General features: G+C 44.3%; 8 protein-coding genes across 8 annotated transcripts; 1 reads left to right on the plus strand and 7 right to left on the minus strand.

Moving 5' to 3' along the window:
* Positions 1–307: 307 nt before the first annotated feature.
* Positions 308–940, minus strand: SS1G_11996 (hypothetical protein; the record flags this gene model as incomplete). Its single annotated transcript, XM_001586917.1, has 1 exon — positions 308–940. The coding sequence occupies one exon, from the start codon at positions 938–940 to the stop codon at positions 308–310; it is 633 nt and encodes a 210-aa protein (XP_001586967.1).
* A 515-nt stretch (positions 941–1,455) lies between these two features.
* On the minus strand, positions 1,456–2,039 carry SS1G_11997 (hypothetical protein; the record flags this gene model as incomplete). Its single annotated transcript, XM_001586918.1, has 2 exons — positions 1,456–1,888; positions 1,975–2,039. 2 exons carry the CDS (start codon positions 2,037–2,039, stop codon positions 1,456–1,458), a joined length of 498 nt encoding a protein of 165 aa, XP_001586968.1.
* A 419-nt stretch (positions 2,040–2,458) lies between these two features.
* SS1G_11998 (predicted protein) lies at positions 2,459–3,392 on the minus strand (the record flags this gene model as incomplete). Its single annotated transcript, XM_001586919.1, has 4 exons — positions 2,459–2,518; positions 2,657–2,686; positions 2,903–3,026; positions 3,325–3,392. The coding sequence occupies 4 exons, from the start codon at positions 3,390–3,392 to the stop codon at positions 2,459–2,461; spliced, it is 282 nt and encodes a 93-aa protein (XP_001586969.1).
* A 53-nt stretch (positions 3,393–3,445) lies between these two features.
* Positions 3,446–4,366, minus strand: SS1G_11999 (predicted protein; the record flags this gene model as incomplete). The annotated part of the gene is made up of 3 exons (XM_001586920.1): positions 3,446–3,701; positions 4,054–4,208; positions 4,298–4,366. 3 exons carry the CDS (start codon positions 4,364–4,366, stop codon positions 3,446–3,448), a joined length of 480 nt encoding a protein of 159 aa, XP_001586970.1.
* A 915-nt stretch (positions 4,367–5,281) lies between these two features.
* On the minus strand, positions 5,282–5,458 carry SS1G_12000 (predicted protein; the record flags this gene model as incomplete). Its single annotated transcript, XM_001586921.1, has 1 exon — positions 5,282–5,458. The coding sequence occupies one exon, from the start codon at positions 5,456–5,458 to the stop codon at positions 5,282–5,284; it is 177 nt and encodes a 58-aa protein (XP_001586971.1).
* Positions 5,459–6,193: 735 nt separating this feature from the next.
* On the minus strand, positions 6,194–7,121 carry SS1G_12001 (hypothetical protein; the record flags this gene model as incomplete). Its single annotated transcript, XM_001586922.1, has 2 exons — positions 6,194–6,714; positions 6,800–7,121. The coding sequence occupies 2 exons, from the start codon at positions 7,119–7,121 to the stop codon at positions 6,194–6,196; spliced, it is 843 nt and encodes a 280-aa protein (XP_001586972.1).
* Positions 7,122–7,727: 606 nt separating this feature from the next.
* SS1G_12002 (hypothetical protein) lies at positions 7,728–11,735 on the plus strand (the record flags this gene model as incomplete). The annotated part of the gene is made up of 5 exons (XM_001586923.1): positions 7,728–7,935; positions 8,017–8,043; positions 8,309–9,101; positions 9,158–10,793; positions 10,920–11,735. 5 exons carry the CDS (start codon positions 7,728–7,730, stop codon positions 11,733–11,735), a joined length of 3,480 nt encoding a protein of 1,159 aa, XP_001586973.1.
* Positions 11,736–12,209: 474 nt separating this feature from the next.
* On the minus strand, positions 12,210–13,745 carry SS1G_12003 (hypothetical protein; the record flags this gene model as incomplete). Its single annotated transcript, XM_001586924.1, has 4 exons — positions 12,210–12,554; positions 12,612–13,119; positions 13,166–13,243; positions 13,294–13,745. 4 exons carry the CDS (start codon positions 13,743–13,745, stop codon positions 12,210–12,212), a joined length of 1,383 nt encoding a protein of 460 aa, XP_001586974.1.
* Between the last annotated feature and the right edge of the window lie 1,823 nt (positions 13,746–15,568).

Raw genomic sequence — 15,568 nt, forward strand, 5'->3', positions numbered from 1 at the left:
TGGAACTAATATGAAATTCTTATATATCTTATTAACAATTGCAATATTTTATCTTGCATATAATATTAATTCATTTGAATTCTTCACGTGTCCGATTCCGAAATCTGGTTTGGTGATGAAGCATTATTGTGTAAAATGAGGTTAGTTTTATTGTATACCTGAGATCTATCCTAAAAACTAGCACTGACATATAAATTGTAAAGAAGCAATGGTATCTTCAAGCAAGCTCTCAATCACAATATTTATAATATACAGTGTCATAAAACCAGACTACCAGAGTCCTTGTTACCAATTATCTAAATACAAATCACCATACAATCAACTCCTCCTGGAGATCCAAATCTCCATCCTTTCGACAAGGACCCTGCCTAAACTTAATCAACGCACGCCGTCGTCCTAGCGAGATTATTCCCAACACTACTATCTTAGTCGCTTCTAATACCTCTTCTGCTCTGGAAATATACTCCAATCCTTTCTCTTCCTTATCTATGTACCATTTACCAATACTACTCGCATAGTCACTATCCCAAAGACCTTCTCTTCTGAGCGAAGTGGACAGAAGAGTATGTGCTTTTCTGCGTATCGAAGGGTCACGACATTTGCATACCACAAATACCAATGGTGGTATGATTACTGTATCGAATGAAAAGACTGGTCTATGTTCCGTTCTTGAATCGCTGTATGATTTAAGAAGCGACTCGGCTAGTGAAGTCATTAGCTCAAACTGATCGATATATCGATCGTAGTCTATTTCAGTTTCGAACAGTGCCGTTTCGAGAATAAGTTTGTTGGTTTCGTAGTCAAGTTCGAGTGATATAGATGCTCGCAGATCCTTTGTATCCATTGTTTGACCTGCCGTTTGTGCGAAACTGTGGAATACTGTGGACCACTGTTCAAGCTTTAAATCATGGTTCCTCTTTTCTTCCATTATAGCATCCATGTTATTTGACCGTGAAGCATCAGCTTTCTCTGTCGTGTCAAGACTATGGTTTTGTGTCACGCTCCGATGGTATTCCAGTATTGCATGAGTCTGATTCTGCAAATGATATTTTGCTTCATTCAGAGATGAAATGCTGTTTGGTATGCTATTTTGAGTTCTAAATTGAATTTGGTGGATGCAGTTGTCATTGCCAAGCTATTAGGTAAAATTGTCGTTGTCTGGATGTCTAAAGCACGAAACAGAGGCAAAAGCTCCGAGCGGATGAATTCTTGAGTCATGTTCGACTCTGAATCACCATTGGGATCATTTTCGTTCTTGTGGACGCAATCTCCTAGAATCTTCAGACCACTGTTAAGATGCGCAAATGCCTCTTGATAGTTTCCTTGCATTGCTTCAAAGCAAATAAACAAGAGACAAGATGTCAGAATTACTTCCGCAGATTGTGGATCACCTCCCTGTGAAGAATGTCCAGTCAAATGGCGTATAGCTTCATTATTCTGTTGTAGAGCAAGTCGTTACTTAGGATCATCAATAGCTCCTGCCTCCAACAACTTTTTATCGCCAAACTTGAAGAACTCGTGGAAAGCTCCCAGAGCAATCACCGCATGGCGAATGGGAGGATCGGAGTGACACCTTTGCAAAACGAGACTGTTCCAGAATCTAGACTTAAAATCACCTGCTAGTTCTGGCGCTGTGTTGTTGATGAAAAAATTGAGGCTTCTTGTTTCCCTTTCATCCTTTTCAATAATAGCGGATGATGTCGCAATTATGCTTGCAGTGGGACTAGCAATTGAGCTTGCCGTTGGCGAAGATCCAGCACTAGCCCTTCGTGCCAGGCCCGTGCTTGACATTTCCGGGCGATCTGGATCATACCAATCGCATTTGCGTCCAAGTTTTGTGCACCGAAGACATTCTGGTTTCTCTTCTCCGCATTTTACACGTCGTGTCCTATTTGCCGTTAGTTTCTCGACCTTGGAACTCTACTCATATACTTATCATAGAGGCAAAATATGAAATAAAGCAGGATGACTAACCGACAAGTAAGACATCCAGTTTTGCATTTCGGGCTCCAGGCTTTTTTCCTCGCAGCGTTAGCCATTCTTTGAGCAATTCATATCTCCTCTAAATATTAAATTGCTCGCCTCGCCTCGCACTTGTCGCGTATCGATTTCTTGTTCCATCCAGGACATGAAAGTGGGTAGCCATAGCATTCTTATACATCTGCGGATCCGATCCTTGAATAAAAATTTCAGGTCAAGCAACTGTGCCGTTACATTGTTGTTTTGACGAGGAATTCGAATCTAGCGATAAGTTGGCTTACTTCCCTCGATGCAAACTGGCATTTGAAGAATTCAGCCTTGCACTCCTCATGCATACAATACGCTTATATTAGTATGCAAGGAAGTAAATTTATAATATCTTTATTAGCACGCACTTGACGTGTAGCCGTATAGGAATTCAGCCTTGCGATACTGCACAACGATGATAATGCTACTTTAATTCGTCGTCATGCAGCGGCTACAACCTTAACGCTACATCGGGTTTCTGGGCCTCGTTTTTACTCATCTGACCGCAATTCTATCCTTACGTATGTAAGTTTTTGCATTTTTTCAGAGTGTTGTTTACATCCCTAAGGTATAAACAGTTCGACGTAACCCCTCCAAAATTGCATCTCAAAAAATGAAACTAAGAAACAGAAGTTCTTGAAAAGCTTACCCCCGCTCCGGACCATGCCTTACCATCAAACTGCAGTGGATATGCCCCGTCAAATCATAAGGTACAAAAAATTATACGATCCGCGTTCTACAATCATCTACAGTCAAAGGACTAGTAAGGACGTACACATTTCTGAGGATCCGAATTTCGACGTTTAGCTCGAGATCCCGTTAATGTCAGCAATTATGGATGATTTATCTTTAACAGTATCTAACAGCATCGCAGTTGCCGGCTAAGGCATTTAACAGCGTCAAGACGACTGGAAGCGCCGCATAAGTACTTCTTCAATCTATGCTGACTCTTCAGCCTCAAAGTAGCGTTGTCTAATTCGGTGGTTCGGGTCATATTCAAGACACGGTCAGGCAAGTTGCTGGTGGCTATTAGTAAGTGGCTTTGGTATCGGAATGAACTTGTGACTTTCAAGTTCCATTATACAGTCATCTTCTTCTTTTTTCAGGACCGATGGAGCCAAAAGTGCGGAAGACGCCATGCCCATGACCCGGACCGTTTCCACGGGAGAGTTGGGGTGGCTTGCCGGCTGCTTATCTCATAAGTTTGACAGAGAAAGGCTGAGGAGCTCCCTCAAATGACATAAATTTTGGCCTAAAAGAGTCTTGCGCCGCGAAAGGCGAATTAGACAACACAGCGTTTCAATTGGTTACGCTTACGAAGAGGAGGAATATCCTTTGAATGATAAGAGGGCTGGTGTGGCGGTGGCGAGTGTAACTTTAATCATATTGAAGGCATCCACACTATTCTTTAATAAGATGAGATGCATCAATCACATTCTTATCTTCGTGTGCGCGAAATGCATAGTAATCGACGTGACTTGTCTAAGTTCAGGCAAAGATCGAATTTATAGTGGAGGAGCAACACTTGTGGAGACAATATTGGATTTCGTTTGGCTCTAGTCTTCTCACGAAGAACTGAGCGACGGAGATGGAGTGAAGAAAGAGTACCGGTTCCGGGTTTGGCTAGTAAACGTGCAGAGCGCTGCAAATGTGATGATGATACGTTTGGGATTTCGTGGGCCTGCACGCTGTATCTTGATGGGAATTAGCAATAGTATACACCGACTTCGTCTTGCCAAGCAGATGCCCAGGTAGGTGAACATGTTTTATGGGGATTAGCAGGATCGCCTATGGTTGGGGCATGGGCTGTAATTTAGATCCGGAAAAGCTCGAGTCACTGGAAGGTTGAGGATCATCTGAGGCCAAGTGCCTGGCAAGTTTCAGTCGCCTTCAGAAGTCTTTCTTGTAACCGCCGAGTTTGACAGGTCAATGCTCGTAAGTTTGGCCTATCAAATTATGCAGTGTCTTTCTCGTCTTCAGGTGCTTAGAGAATCCACCATGTTCCTGACGACTGTCTCGAATAAGGAGTGTCAGAGCACGACTGACCTATAACGACAATGATAGTGGCGTCTGTGAGCCGGCACACCATATGATTCTCTAGAAATTCGACCTAGGCCATGCCAAGTTTGCCAGTGCTTCCTACAAAACCTCCTTTCCACAAGCTGCACCAAAGTCGCGGTGAGCTTCACAGCGCCTAATATCTGATGATTAAAGTAAGATCTGAACGTTTGCACTGCGCACACACGTGTGCACGTCTTTGTTGGGTGTTTTAAAATAAAACCAACTACACGCCGAGACCGGCAACGAACATGTAAACTCCGTACACAGCTGTTTTCATTGTCTGAGGAATATCAACCATTGTGAGATTCGACGCGATACGACGCGGCAAGAGTCGTGTATGCAGCTGGATAGTTTAAGTATTTTGACTGTTTTCGGAAGTTCCCTTCGGTTGTGATGCTGCCGGTTTGGATCTAGGGTTGTGATTCTTCAAGTAATTCACGCCAGCTTGTTTGATATGCCACACCTCGTCTGTCAAGCTGAACAGGAAAAATTATCGCGACGATGGATGTGGAATATGTCAGGCTGGTGTATTCTTCTCCGATCTGGGCATCATTCTCCACGGCTTTGCTTGCTTGCCCAACTCGCTCTATGAGACCATAAATACGAATTGTAATTATTGCCCCAACACGGCATTAGCCTCTCGCTAAAGGGAACTCCTGAATTCCCCACAGCACTTGCAATAAGTTTTTTCGCATGGCTCAAGTAAAGACCACATTTTGAGATTGTCGAGCATCTTTTTCTCATAATGGAAAACATTCGTCTCATAGAGGCTGCCTATTGTTGCGAGATCTTCCCGTCTCAGAAGAGCCAGGTTTTTCGATCGCGCGCCCTGCAGCATCAATGCAACTCATTGTTGGGCCCACCATTATTTGTGCCGCGGTGATCCGATTCATATTCCATTCCCTCACCAGACTGTGTGCTTTGCCTGAATGTAGATACTGCGTATTTGCTCAATTTGATTCCAGGTGTGCCAGCCTAATACAAAGGCTAATCAACAGAAAGCGTGTTGAGATTAGTACTGTATGTTGTAGACTCTCCTCTAAATTCAGCCACAGCTTGACCTTGATACCAGTGAGGCATATCATTACAGCTTGTTGATAGACACTTATGTGGTATATAATCGAGAAGTCTGATCTGGCGATCGGCCAAGAAGTCGATAGATATCCGCCATGTTACCCAGCTTTGTGTGGTAGTCAGCTCCCAGGATGTTGGTCTAAGCCTGTGTGTTGCCGTTACTGAGTAGTTGATGGATAGCTTTAGTTGCTTGCTCAATAGTGGGTGCCGTTTCGGTGTAAGTTGAAATGATAACTGTTGGTGTTCCGAGGTCGCTCGGTGCTGCAAGGGTGCAAACCTGTTCAAAAGTACCTAATGTCGCTAGATACTTGACCATGATCACTATTGAGGGTGCAGAATTATTTCGTGTTTATCAATGAACAATCTGAATCATGGTATAGCAGACATCTTTGTCCCCTGCTAGGGTATGTATTGTATCTGTTGCTGAGGAAATGGCCTAGGGTCTATCAATGAAATCTCCGTATTTTGGTTATTTACTTGCTTTCACGGCTTTCTCGGCTTTCCCCCTTCGGTGCAAACTTATCATTTTATGGCAGAAAAATAATGTATATGTAAGAGTCACATCGTTTGGAGATATTGAAGCATTCCTGCTACTAGAAATACATTTCCAGACACGTCGACTAGAACATCACCTTTCCATAATATGCACCAACCGATAAGCATTGCCAAGTGGAATTAATTCGATATTTAGAACTTGCAAACAAAGCAATGTTGCATATGCTGGTGCCCGCTACCCCAGACCCCTCGGGCTGACGATGCCATCCATTGGTTAGCTAATTAGTTGATATATCACAAGTTAGCGTATGAGAGGATTTCTGAACTCAAGGTCGATTTTACAGCTTTCAGAGGCATAAAAGAACTGATTCAACTCAATAGCTCGAAATCAAGGATATCACACAGCCGAAACAGGATTCAACGATATAAGTTATAATATTCCAGTTTTCCTACTGGAAGTGCAACGAGCTTTTGCTCTCGAGTATGGAGTGGGGTATCTTTTGAAATCTTCGGAGATTGGAAAGGAAAACGTGTTTCGATTTCATAACATAACATGTCATGTGCCGTGTTCCTTCTCCATTTCCCTTTCCAGTCTTTCACTTCGTTCCTTCCATAATCTCCGAAGCTCAAAGCCTACTTCCACAGCAATGAGAACAATAATGATCCACTCTAGATGGATGCTGTGCTTCTCACTCATCGTCTCCCGAAGAATTGTTGCAATCTCCTGGGCATAATCCATTTTCTGATTCAAAGTCTTGATCCGTACACCAACATCAAGAGCCCTTCCAACTTGATCATAATACCCTTCTAGACCTAATTCATGCCTACTATCCCAAAACAAATCCGGGAGTGAATCTGTGAGCTCGGAATAGTGGTTTAGCCGGGCCCGTAAATCAAGTAATTCCCCAGTCTTTTGTAACATGAATTGCCTATTAAAAGGTAGCCTTGACCCTCTTGAGAGTAATGTAGGTATGGCTTTGGTAGATTCGAAGTACTTTGACAACATAGTCTCGAGGACCGCGAGTTTTGTCGACCTAGCAAGGCCAGAAGAGAAGGCAATCTTTGCAAGAGTTGTATCTACTCGTGAACTATGGCAAAAATTAGCATTGATGATTTACCAGGCAAATGTGACTGGGCGTGGGATACCTTAAACGGCCCTCACTTGGCGAATCCTTCGTCCCTAGCACAATGATATCTCCTCTTATACTGCTGTTCTCGCGTTTAGCGTCCTCCTCACATTCCAGATCTTCTATCTCAACATCGGTCACATGTGAATCGATAGCGGCTGGTAATAGGGTCTTGGTTGCCAAATCTGTAACTACATCCTGGGGTAAAGACCATGCCACAAGTGACCCTGAGGGGAACACAAATATATCCCCATTGTTGACCCCTCGTGTGTGTATAACCTCATCGGATTCAAAGCCAGTTCCATCTGGGTCAATTGAGAAGCCGTGCGATCGTAGGATTCGAGCTACAGCTTCCATGTCAAAATGATCTGCCACGGAGATAGCAGTAACTCTATTCGTGCCTTCAACATTTTCGGATGTGACTTCAGATCGAGTTGTGTTTTGCCTGGATCTTTGAGCTTCCACTGCTACCCTTCTCAAACTCGTCTTCCCAGCTGGCGACCGTATAGGCTTTCTCTTCTGAACAGGCTTCAGCTCTGATGCAGATTCGTGAGTGGATGATGCGAGATCTTGTTGGAGGGCAGCGTTGGAGGAAAAGAAATTCCGCTTTCTAGGTTGTGGCGCCGGTGCTGTAGCATGTAGGCATCGATAAGGAAGTCGTGAATTATTTTCACCAATTGGGCGTCTAACTGCGACAGAGGAAAACGAACGACGTAAAGACTTCATGGTAATTGTAGACCTTACTAGTCGTACAACATAAATTGTACACAAAATTGTCCATGGTTGCGAGGGTTTCGAAGCTAGATTATTAGGATCACCCCAAAAAAATAAATTTACTGCCGAAAGCCTAGAACTCGGTTATCTGAAGGCGCTCTAAACTTCACTGGCATTGACGTCGTCGGTGTAGCTACCCCTGCACATCCTTGACAACAACAGCAGATGTGATCGTGAGAGTCTGCCGTTATGGCTGAAGGCTCAGAAGAACAAGGCGACACCAAAAATCTAGACAATATTGAGTCCAGTCGAGCTGGCACTGAGACAGGAGATGATGATGATACCGTCGAAACAGAATCGGAGGAGGATGAAGAGGAAGAGGAGGAAGAGCCCAAGCTAAAATATGCTCGAATGACAAGCCATCTTGGTCCAGTCTATAGGAATGGAGATGCTACAAGTACTTTTCTGGTTGCTGGCGACAAGATGGTGAACCTCCAATACCCCGGTGACTGAGCTCCTGCAGCTAACTGTTTTGTAGTTTATTGGTACACACAATGGGAATATTGTATGCTACCGAAACCCCGCTTTCCTTGAAATGACCTGCTAACATCATATGCAGCATGTATTGTTGCTGCCTTCGTTCAAATCGGTTCGGACCTACCATGCTCACTCAGCTTCGATTACGAGCATATCCATATCTCCCTTCCCTCCTCCGCTACCTACAGCAGTTCCTGAAGCCGTACAGCGCTTCACATCGCGAGTGCACTCAGACGCTCCAATTACACCGCAGAGACCTCCATCAATGATATCCCAGTCCTCCACAAATACAGCTCGTAGTCCTGGAGCTCCAACACTGCAAAAAACTCCTTCCAACGCAATCTACATTGGCACATCATCTGTTGATGGCAAGGTGTGCATAGCATCGCTCATTGATGTCAAGGATGTACAACTAAGAGATTTTGCAAGACCTGTCCAAGCTGTTAGTCTGTCGCCGGATTATAAAAATGATCGCACATATATATCGGGAGGGCTAGCAGGAAATTTAGTGCTTACCGTCGGCGGTAAAGCAGGTACAAGCTCGACGTCTACTACTACTGGAAGTGCGGCGGCTACTGCAAGTGGTTGGTTAGGAACTATTGGTTTAGGCACACATACTGGGAAGGATACTGTGTTACACTCCGGAGAGGGCACAATTAATACCATCAAGTGGTCCTTGTCAGGAAGATATGTTGCTTGGAGCAATGAGCATGGCATTAAAATCATGAGGTCTCACTTGCAATTGGACAGTGCGGATACTGAATCTGCTTGGAGAAGAATTGGGCACATAGCTCGTCCAGATGGGGAGCAATGGGAAGATATGGCCAGTGTTTGGAAAGCTAGGGTCGAATGGATAGACGAAAAAACTCTTGAAACTGATGAGGATGATAAAGCTCGCGAAGCATCAACTGCGTCCCCTGCCACAGCGAAGCTGAGATTGCAAGCTTCGAGAGATAAATTGCGAATTGAAAAATTGGTCGTTGGATGGGGCGGCACAATTTGGATGATTAATGTGCACCCTGGTGGAACGGGAGTTGGAAAAAATGTGGGAGAGCGTTCTGTTGGTAGCGCTGAGATCATTAAAATGTGAGTTGCAAGACTCAACTTACTATGGCGGTATTGGGACTTTCTAACATTGTTAGGTTACGGATGGATTGCATTATTTCTGGATTATCGTTATATACCCCAACTTTACTTGTTGTGCTTGCTTATGTTATGCCTGATGAAGAAGATGAGGAATTTGTTACACCGAAAGGGCACAAATCCCAGTCGTCAACGGGTAGCGGACCGAGTGGTGGAATACGGCGTCGACAGAACGCACTATCGCCAGAACTTCGTCTTATTGACTTGGGAACATCCCAAGAGGTGGATACTGATGGATTAACAGTCAGCCGTTACGAGAGACTCTCAGCTGGTGACTACCATTTATGCGTGTTGCCCGCCGCTCGAGACGAACCGGTCGTTCAAACATCTCGCGGAACCCTGGAAGCCCTTACTGGAATGGGCAGTGGTATGTGGAATGCTACAATTAATGCTACATCATTGCTTAGTTCCAGTGCAAGTGTGATCAGCAATGGAAGTACAGGCGATGGTGATTCAAAACACACCTCAGTTAGGTCAAGGCTCGCCCAGTACAATCGTGCTACTGCTGCTCATCCGCACATCACCACGCCAGGGATGAAAATCTTCATACAAAGTCCATATGACTGTATTTTGGCAACGAAACGAGATCTCTCGGACCATCTTGCGTGGCTGCTGGAGCACGAAAAGCACCAAGAGGCCTGGGAGTTAATTGACGAACATCCTGAAGTGATTTCATCCTCTCCCGAGAAGCTCTCTGAAATTGGGCCAGCAACTCCCGATCGAACACACTCAAGTAGTGATGACTTCTATGATTACGAAAGCACGACCATCGAATCTGCAAGCCGCTTGATTAACTCATCCGTGGAAAAAGAGAAGCGCAGAATTGGTGAACTTTGGATTCAATCCTTGATTGAGAACGATGACTGGACCACTGCAGGCAGAATTTGCGGCAAAGTCTTGGGTACATCGGATCGTTGGGAACATTGGGTCTGGGCATTTGCTGGAAAGAATAAATTTGATGAAATAACGAACTTTATACCTACGGCACAAATCAACCCACCACTGCCATCGACAATCTACGAGGTTGTGCTGGGACATTATATTACCCATAACTTACCACGGGTAAGGGAGTTGCTCGAGCAATGGTCACCCGACTTATTTGACATCAAAGCTGTAGCCACAGCTTTAGAAAACCAGCTCAAATACCGGGACGTCCGCCAAGACAGTGTAGAAGATGGTGAAATTGGTAGGGATTGGCGGATCGTCATGGAATGCTTAGGGAAGCTTTATGTAGCTGATGGGCGGCCTCGCGAGGCTTTGAAATGTTACATCAAGCTCCAGGATGCCGATTCTGCTATGGTTCTTATTAAACAATATCGTTTAGTGGACGCAATTGCAGATGATATCCCTGCCCTCATCATGCTACGCGTTTCGAAGGACCAAAAGCGACATGCTTCTATCTCGGAACTAAAAGAAGCTACGTCTGAAGCTATACAGTTACTTGTTGATGAGGCACATCATGGTCTCGTTCGACCCCAAATTGTCGTGGATCAGCTAGAAGAAATGCCGTTGTATCTCTTCTTCTATGTTAGCTCGCTCTGGAAAGGTGATGGCATAGATGAACTTCCAAGCGAGAACCGCGATCGATTATTAGCAGAGAGTAGATCGCTCGTTGACGGTCTTGCTGATTTAGCTGTAAATTTATTCGCGACATATGATCGCGACCTACTTATGGAGTTTCTCAAGTCTTCCACCTTCTATACTTTTGAAAAGGTTTGTGTAGCTCCATCTTTCTATTTAAGTAAGCTAACAAATCCCTAGGCAACACTTGAATGTGAAAACCACTCATTTATCCCTGAGCTTGTGTATCTCTACTCCAAGACTGGACAAACAAAACGCGCTCTCTATCTCATCATTGATCGTTTGGCGGATGTTTCACAAGCTATATCATTTGCCAAATCTCAGAATGATGCAGACCTCTGGGATGACCTTCTTGAATACTCTATGGATAAACCTAGATTTATTCGTGGGCTATTGGAAGAAGTTGGGACAGCAATTGATCCAATCCGTCTAGTTCGGAAAATTCCCGAAGGTTTGGAGATCGAGGGCCTGAGAGAAGGTCTCAGTAGAATGATTAAAGAATATGAAATCCAAGAAAGCATAAGTCAAGGAGTAGCAAGAGTACTACGAGGAGAAGTTGCAATGGCGCAAAACACTCTCCGAGCCGGTCAACGTCGTGGCGTCAAATTCGATGTCACCCAACAAGAAATCGAAGTAGACAGTGAAACTCAACGTCCAGAGAGACAATCCCACAAACACAAACCAGTACACTGCATAAGTTGCAAGAACGCCTTCGTCGAAGGCGAAATAGAGACCCTAGTCGGCTTTGCATGCGGTCACGTATGGCACCTATCTCACCTCCTAAACTACGGCAAAAACGAAGACCAGATTCGTCAATCGGCTGATGCGGAGAGACATCCTACGTATGATGGATTTGACGATGGTGGGGACGACGAGCGCAGATATACGAATGTGCATAGTATTGGGACGAAAGTGACGCGGGCGAGGTTATTGAAGGATAGGATTAGAGGTGGCTGTCCGGTTTGTAAGGAAAAGGGTCATGATGTTTATGCTTGATGCAGATACGTATGCGTATACGTATGCATGTGCATGGACTTACTTGGGTGGTAGCATATGGAGCGATGGGATGCATGGCTTGGAGTAAGACAATACGGATATGAAATTTAGAATATAATAATACCTACTCATTGGAAGATTATTCCCCTGGTTGTTTTTGACAAGTCCCCGTTATGCATGCTCATGAAAAGGTAAATTTCTCTGGTTCTCAATCGTATCCCGAAGTATAAATCTTGACTTGTTTTCATTCAAATCCAAAATTACCAGCTCTAAATCTATCAAACTCGCGGATATACCAGTACAACAAGGTAAAAGGTAGTAAAGATCTTGAAAATCATGAAAAATCAAGCTTTTCAAAATCTAATCTAACAGAAAAGAAACCTCTTCCAATTCAATCACCAAACACCATACATAACTAAACTGACCACTCAACAAACGAAGTAGACAACGAAGTAACTAACCAGGTAACCTAACTCATCTCCTTTCCTCAGGAATCCTCCCATTGAGGTATAACCTCAATCTACTCAAGTTTTTCACCCGAACTCGTGTCATACCACCAACCAACCCGTACTCGATCCCTTCTGGGTCTGTTATCGAAACCTCCCAGCCTTCCCTTCCGAGTTTATTTCCAGGCGCCACTCGACCTTCACGTTCGACCATTCTTTTCATAAACCCGGCATCCTTGACAGCGAGCCCCGGTTGAGTGTCGCCATCTGGACCTTTACCGGAGCCTTGACTGATGTCTAGCAATCTCTCTCGCCAGCGTGGGTCAAGTGGAAACATGGTATCTAGATAGTGCTGTACGAACATATGACCGGTCTAAGCATTCAATTGTCAGCACATAGATCAGGCATAGTTGCTCAAAGATATACTCACAGCTTCTACTTCAAAAATCCTTCCCATATAACGCGCTGCGAAATTATCATCATTTTGAATCTTGGCAAAGTGAAGTATTCCAATTCTAGAGACAATTTCAAATGTATGCGCGTGGTGTTCAATGTGTGGGATGGACTTTCCATTCATCTCTTGATTAGTGAGAGGGTCTGCAGGGTTGTTCGAGCCAGCCGCGGGTGATGCCGGTTTAGCCAAGGCGGCTCTCTGGTATTCCCGGCGAAGATGTGGGTTGTTGAAATGATTAGCGGCGTTTCCAAATGTGTAGACCTCGAGCTTTCGGACAAGGTCCTGAGGGATCTCAGCGAGAAGCCGGTCTATCATAATGCTAGCCTCAATGCCACCTTGAGAATGGCATATAAGAATCACTCGCTCAACACTGGTGTTGTACAAGTCGCCTTTGAGGATACGGTAAGCGATGCGAATGTCGGTAGTGGCATAATCGAAGCTGCGCTGGATCACACATTCGATGAGGTCGAAAATTAAGCCATTGCTGCACTTGATTAATAGGGTACAAATATGGTACGAGAGATACTTACGTTCTGTTGTGGATTCCCATGACCGGGCGTCCAAAGGTGATGGCGAGACGATTCACAGAACCTTTAAGCCAATGACGTCTATCATTTATTAGTTCATGACAGCAGATTGATACACTTGCTAGAACTACCCAGTGCAAACACCATTCAAGTATAACCATCGCTCTTTCGCATGCTGGGTCCTTCCCTGGGCGTGTTCACAAGCAGATCTATAGGTCCTCGCCGATCTCGGCCCATTCAAAATATAACAAATTGAGTAGTTGAACAACCAAAACGCAGTAAATCCTGCGAATACCGCCCATACTGGCATCAAAATCCAGATAGGAATGGAAAGCAAAAACAATAGTTGCAGAACGATCAGGAAAGCATGCAAAGTAAGATCTCTGTAGTTCATCCAAGTAAAAGATAATTCGCAAAGATCATTAGAAAGAGCGGGAGTCCGAGGCCTAAAGACATTGAGAAGGTATCCGAGGTTTATAAGAACGAGCCATAGGTCACCAAGAAATAACTTGAAAGGAGATGTAGTGTAGGACAAAGGAGTAACGAATATAGATCCAATTTGCGATGGGTAGAAATTGACCATGATTGACGAGCCTACTTAGGAAGCGACAGATGGGATAAACAGGGAAATGAAGATGCAGAACGACAAAAACAACACGCAGGATAACGCTAAAGATATTAAAGATCTACGGAATGGTACATGAAGCATTTGTTTTGTCTCAATAAAGGAAGGAATGTGACACGAAAATTCAGACCCTTTTTTCGGCAGGAGCATTAATTAGAGGCTGGATGAATCACCCGACTGGGGAGCAACTTGGCTCTTATGGCTTGACTCAAAGTAGGTGATCTAGAGTATTCCAATAAACATGAGCAGAAATGCTATACTCAGCTCAGAGGCTGGGAATGCTGCCACCGTTGTAGTCTCACCTCTCGGCGCTGGGTATAATTGCCAGCTACCGGTGAAGAAACGGCCATGCTCGGAAGGGGAGTTTGCAGTGTTAGTTCTAGCTGATCCTGTGTCATGGTCATAGGTAGTAATAAAGAGGTCAATGATTTATAATGGATTTTATCACTGGGAGAAGATGCTTCAAATTCAGCTGTCCGCTCGCGCTTGTGTTTACTTTGAGTGTGGGGTGTGGGCGGAACTTTAAACATCACAAGTCAGCACAGCATGCCCTTCGGGAGATCCTCGGCTTCACATGTGCAACCACATGAGGCATGTTTTATTTTCGACGTCAACTACGATTGGAAGGAGCGACGGCCGGGCAGCATGGAAAACGAAAGTATTGACTTTCATACTTTCACACGGCTGTCTGAGTATCTTCGACTTGATACATTAATATCTTCATTCTATACCCTTATGACTCCTTCGACCTTGACCATTTCGCCATTGTTTGGAGGCTGATTCCCCTTACCAGATATGCATATGCTAGATTGCCCAGCTGTGAAGGCATTCAAGATTTATTCGGCAACAAAATGGTGATGAGGGTGGGATTAGGGTCCTAAGAAGGACGCTTTCCACCTTGTTCGATTTCTCTATGCCTCCCTCTCCGTTCTTTGGGATAGCAAATATTGTCTACGTTGAAGTTCCAAATCCTCTTTCCCTATGCGAGCGGGGATTCGTTTTCAGATCCATTCCTGATACAACACCAAAGCTATCTAAGATCGTGGGTTGATCTCTATTTCCAAATGGAAAAAGCCAGTGCAAGTGATAGGTTTTTTTCTATCAATATAGAGCAGAGTAAATTACACGCGTAGCCTCTGATGACCTTCAACACCTCATTTCGCACGGGAACAATATCAGCACAATATATGAGAACTCCTAGGTCTTCATACTTCCTTCATGAGCCATACATATCTATCTCCTTTATGAGAATATTGGTGAATACAACCTCTCGCTGAATGCTACCATCATCTCATTAGCGCGACCTATTCGAAACTTCGTCGAAAGACTCATCATTCGTATCAGAATTCGGAGGCTGCGAGGCCACCACTAGACAAGACTACGAGCCAATACTTCAGCAACAATGTGTCTGTCAGTCAGTCACGACAAAACATGATATGCACGGATCCCGTACCGATTATTGTGGACATGTCGACAGAGCCCAACACACCAGGATAATCCCTGAACTACAGTCGCCGGATCTCTTCAGTATTGCCTGACCATCTATATATATATATAGCATACTAGGCATTTTAGTACAGTATGTGCAAGTACCAGCTAGAGAAAAACAAAGTGTGGAATTGTATGAGGTATATTGCTTTCATATTTTGAAGCAGTGTTACCACACGCTAATAGCAGAGCATCGTTTTGGATCAAAAGTATATGGCTCGAGTACCTACTACCTATACATATGAAGGTAGATAAGGGTGGGTGGGTATGGCACGTAGCTCTGATATGTTTAA

The sequence above is a fragment of the Sclerotinia sclerotiorum genome, genomic scaffold, assembly GCF_000146945.2.
Source record: "Sclerotinia sclerotiorum 1980 UF-70 scaffold_20 genomic scaffold, whole genome shotgun sequence".
Lineage (NCBI taxonomy): Eukaryota > Fungi > Ascomycota > Leotiomycetes > Helotiales > Sclerotiniaceae > Sclerotinia > Sclerotinia sclerotiorum.